Source organism: Mastomys coucha, unplaced genomic scaffold, assembly GCF_008632895.1.
Source record: "Mastomys coucha isolate ucsf_1 unplaced genomic scaffold, UCSF_Mcou_1 pScaffold2, whole genome shotgun sequence".
Lineage (NCBI taxonomy): Eukaryota > Metazoa > Chordata > Mammalia > Rodentia > Muridae > Mastomys > Mastomys coucha.
The window spans coordinates 19,433-22,495 of record NW_022196902.1 but is presented as its reverse complement, the minus strand read 5'-3'; the positions used below and the strand labels follow the sequence as shown (position 1 = coordinate 22,495).

At 43.8% G+C, this 3,063-nt stretch overlaps 1 protein-coding gene across 1 annotated transcript in view; it reads left to right on the top strand.

The window, feature by feature from the left end:
- Window positions 1-3,063, top strand: part of LOC116097908 (histocompatibility antigen 60b-like) — a 13,537-nt gene that overhangs the window by 8,352 nt on the left and 2,122 nt on the right. The window contains exons 3-4 of the mRNA XM_031380739.1: window positions 1,653-1,838; window positions 2,114-2,380. Coding sequence (XP_031236599.1) covers window positions 1,653-1,838; window positions 2,114-2,380 — 453 coding nt within the window. The remainder of the gene's footprint in view (window positions 1-1,652; window positions 1,839-2,113; window positions 2,381-3,063) is intronic.

Genomic DNA, 3,063 nt, shown 5'->3' with positions numbered 1-3,063 from the left:
CGCTCATTACCCTACGTAACGCCTCGGGATGGGCCGTGACATGGCGTCCTTTTCACTCCATGCACATGTGCAAACAGTTCTCTACACACATGCGCAAACAGTTGTCTACTAGGAGTTAACAGCGGAAGTAGGTGCCATCCTGCCATGGCGAATGCCTCTCAAGATTCACGGCTCCCCACAATGCTCTGCTAATACAAAGTTCAAAAGTCCACATTTTGCCCACAAGCAGGTTGGTCAGGCTTGTCACAGCAATACCCCACTCCCAGGTACCAACTTTTATCTTGGTTAGTGTGGTGGTTTGAATATGCTTGGCCTAGGGAGTGGCACTATTAGGAGGTTTGGCCTTGTTGGAGCAGGTGTGGCCTGGTTGGAGGAAGTGTCTCACTGTGGAGGTGGGCTTTGAGACCCTTCTCCTAGATGCCTTAGGACAGTCTGCTCCTGGCTTCCCTTAGATGAAGGTGTAGAACTCTCAGCTCCTCCTGCACCATGCCGGCTTGGATGCTGCCATACTCCCTCTTTGATGATAATGGACTGAATGTCTGAACCTGTAAGCTTGCCACAATTAGAAGTACTTTATAAGAGTTGTCTTATTGGACATTGTCATGGTGTCTATTGACAGCAGTAAAACCCTAAATAAGACAGTGTCCTAACTGGGACTTGTTTACCTTTTCAGAGGTTAAGCTCTTTTACCTAGGATGGGGAACAAGGCAGCAACACAGAGAGATATGATAGCTGAGAGTTCTACATCCCTACCTAAAGACCACAAGAAGACAGAGACTCTGGGTTGCAAACTGGTTTTTCAAACTTCAGGCTAGCTCCAGTGACCCACTTCCTCTGATTTGGCTACAATTACTCCAACAAAGCCACACTAATCATTTCATTACACATTTCTGTTGACATGTGTACTTCTCTGAGTCTTTTTACACAAACAGAGGATAGTAAATATGCACAGGTTCACTAGATCTGGCCTGCTTCCTTGAACAGTCTGCTTAACAGGGTAGCTCTAGGGTCCTGTGTCCTCTTTGGCTGTTAGTGAAAGTCTGGAAAATCAGAAGCCATAATGTGCTGAGAAACAAAGAAGGGGAGAGAGATTGGGGCTTCATCAGGTCACACAGACAGGCAGAGATCTCTCCCTGAGAATGGATCAGGTGTGTGGCTTAACTCTGGAGAACCTGAGATCTGATGTGTTCCAGTGGGAACACAGATGAGCACTGAGCTCACAGCTGGCAGCTCCCTTTCCATGCCATTACTCCAGGATCTTTCCTGAACACAAGGCTCCATGTTGAATTTAACATGTGTTCTATGATGCCTCCCTTTCCCCTTTGTGTTCAGCTAGATTTTCATCCCCAAGGACATGGATGCTATCTGATATATTTTATACTTCAGTACTTGATAATAGTCACTAAAAACACTTGCAAGATAAATCTCCCTGGTGACAAATGTGCATCTGATGAGTCCTAAAAACCTAAGACAGTTAAAGATGGCCAGAATTAAGGAATTAAGGATCCAGAAGCTAGCTGGTGGACCTCTTGATTAGAGGCTTCTCTTCCTAACCCTTTCCTGTCAGAGGATCTGAGTGTTAGAAACCCATGACTCCTCTGGACCCTACCCTTGCTCCCACTTTGGACCTCACTTGCATGTTTCTATCATAGGTACAGACTCTCTAAGTTGCAACATCACTGTTGAGTATCGTACTCTACGTGGACAGTGCTCAGTGAATGGAGAGCTTCTCCTTCATTTTGGTGGTGAAAAACATAAGAGAAATGCCACTAAGCTGTGTCCTCATTTGTCCCAAAGCCTGAGAGATATTTCAGAAGGGATGTGGGACCTGCAATCAGGTAAGTAGGAAACAGAATGCAAAGGTAGACATGATAAATGAGAAAGCGGAAGAGCAGAGCACACGAAGGATTGGGGCTGCTGAATTATTTGCATATAAGAGCTGAATATTTTTCCCTGCCTGGAATTACATGGTATATATTGTGTAAGCAATGACAAGCCAGGGAGAAACAATTACAAGTCCTAAGTGTGCAAAGAAAGACTGGACCATTGGGGGGGGGGGAGGTTGGTGATGGTTCTATAAAGGGTAGAAGATGATGTTGTATGTCATTTTCAGGTAATGGTACCTTACATGTCACCATAAAATCTCAATATGATCAAGGAAAATTCATTGAAGGATGTTTGACCATCAGCACTGATGAACACAATTGCCTCAACTATTATCAATTAAATATGAGCCAGGGAAGGATTCATTCTAATGCTAGTGGTGCCATGGAGGAATGGAAGAATAACAAGAAACTAGAACAAGGTCTCAGGAATGCCCTCATGGGAGATTTCAGTCGCTGCCTCAAGAAATTGTTGCCACACTCCAGAGAAATGCCAAGTAAGTACTTAGGAAGCATTCACAGGGAATGGCATAGTGGGAAAGGCATAGTGGTTCTCTTGAAAAGTCTGATGACTTCCAGATATGGATGTCAGCATGTGTGCATAATGGAAAACTTGATCAACTGGGTGAGTGATTCATTGGTGGTCTTTGGGTCTATAGAGCCAGTGATGACTACAGGGATTTCTCTTTCCCATCTCATCACCCAGTGTTTCTCATTCCCTGTTAAGCAGTGGTCCAGACTCTACATGGCCTGCTAATGAGCCCCAAGTCTGTGAACATCACTGTAAAAGTCCAGCCTTTTCTTCTCAGGTATAGCTGCCCTTCCACCAGCTCCAACCTCACTTTGGAAGGCTTCATTATCTTTCCCTGGCACAATTGAATACCATCAATGATGTCAACTACCATAAAGTTCTAACCACAGTAAAATATGGCACATATTTTTTATAGTTTAATAGACATGTGCTTTCTTTGGGAGTAAAATAAGCACGGTAAGGAGATCTTACACATACATCCTACTCATCTTTCTCTCCAGGGTCTGGGGAAAACATTATCCAATGAATTCCTTGGGCTGCCCAGAGAGAAGGAGTTGATGATGGAGGTTTTGTTTTGTTTGTTTTGTTTTGTTTTGTTTTGTTTGCTATATCCATAGTTTTTCTGATTTTTTAAGGATCAACAATAAA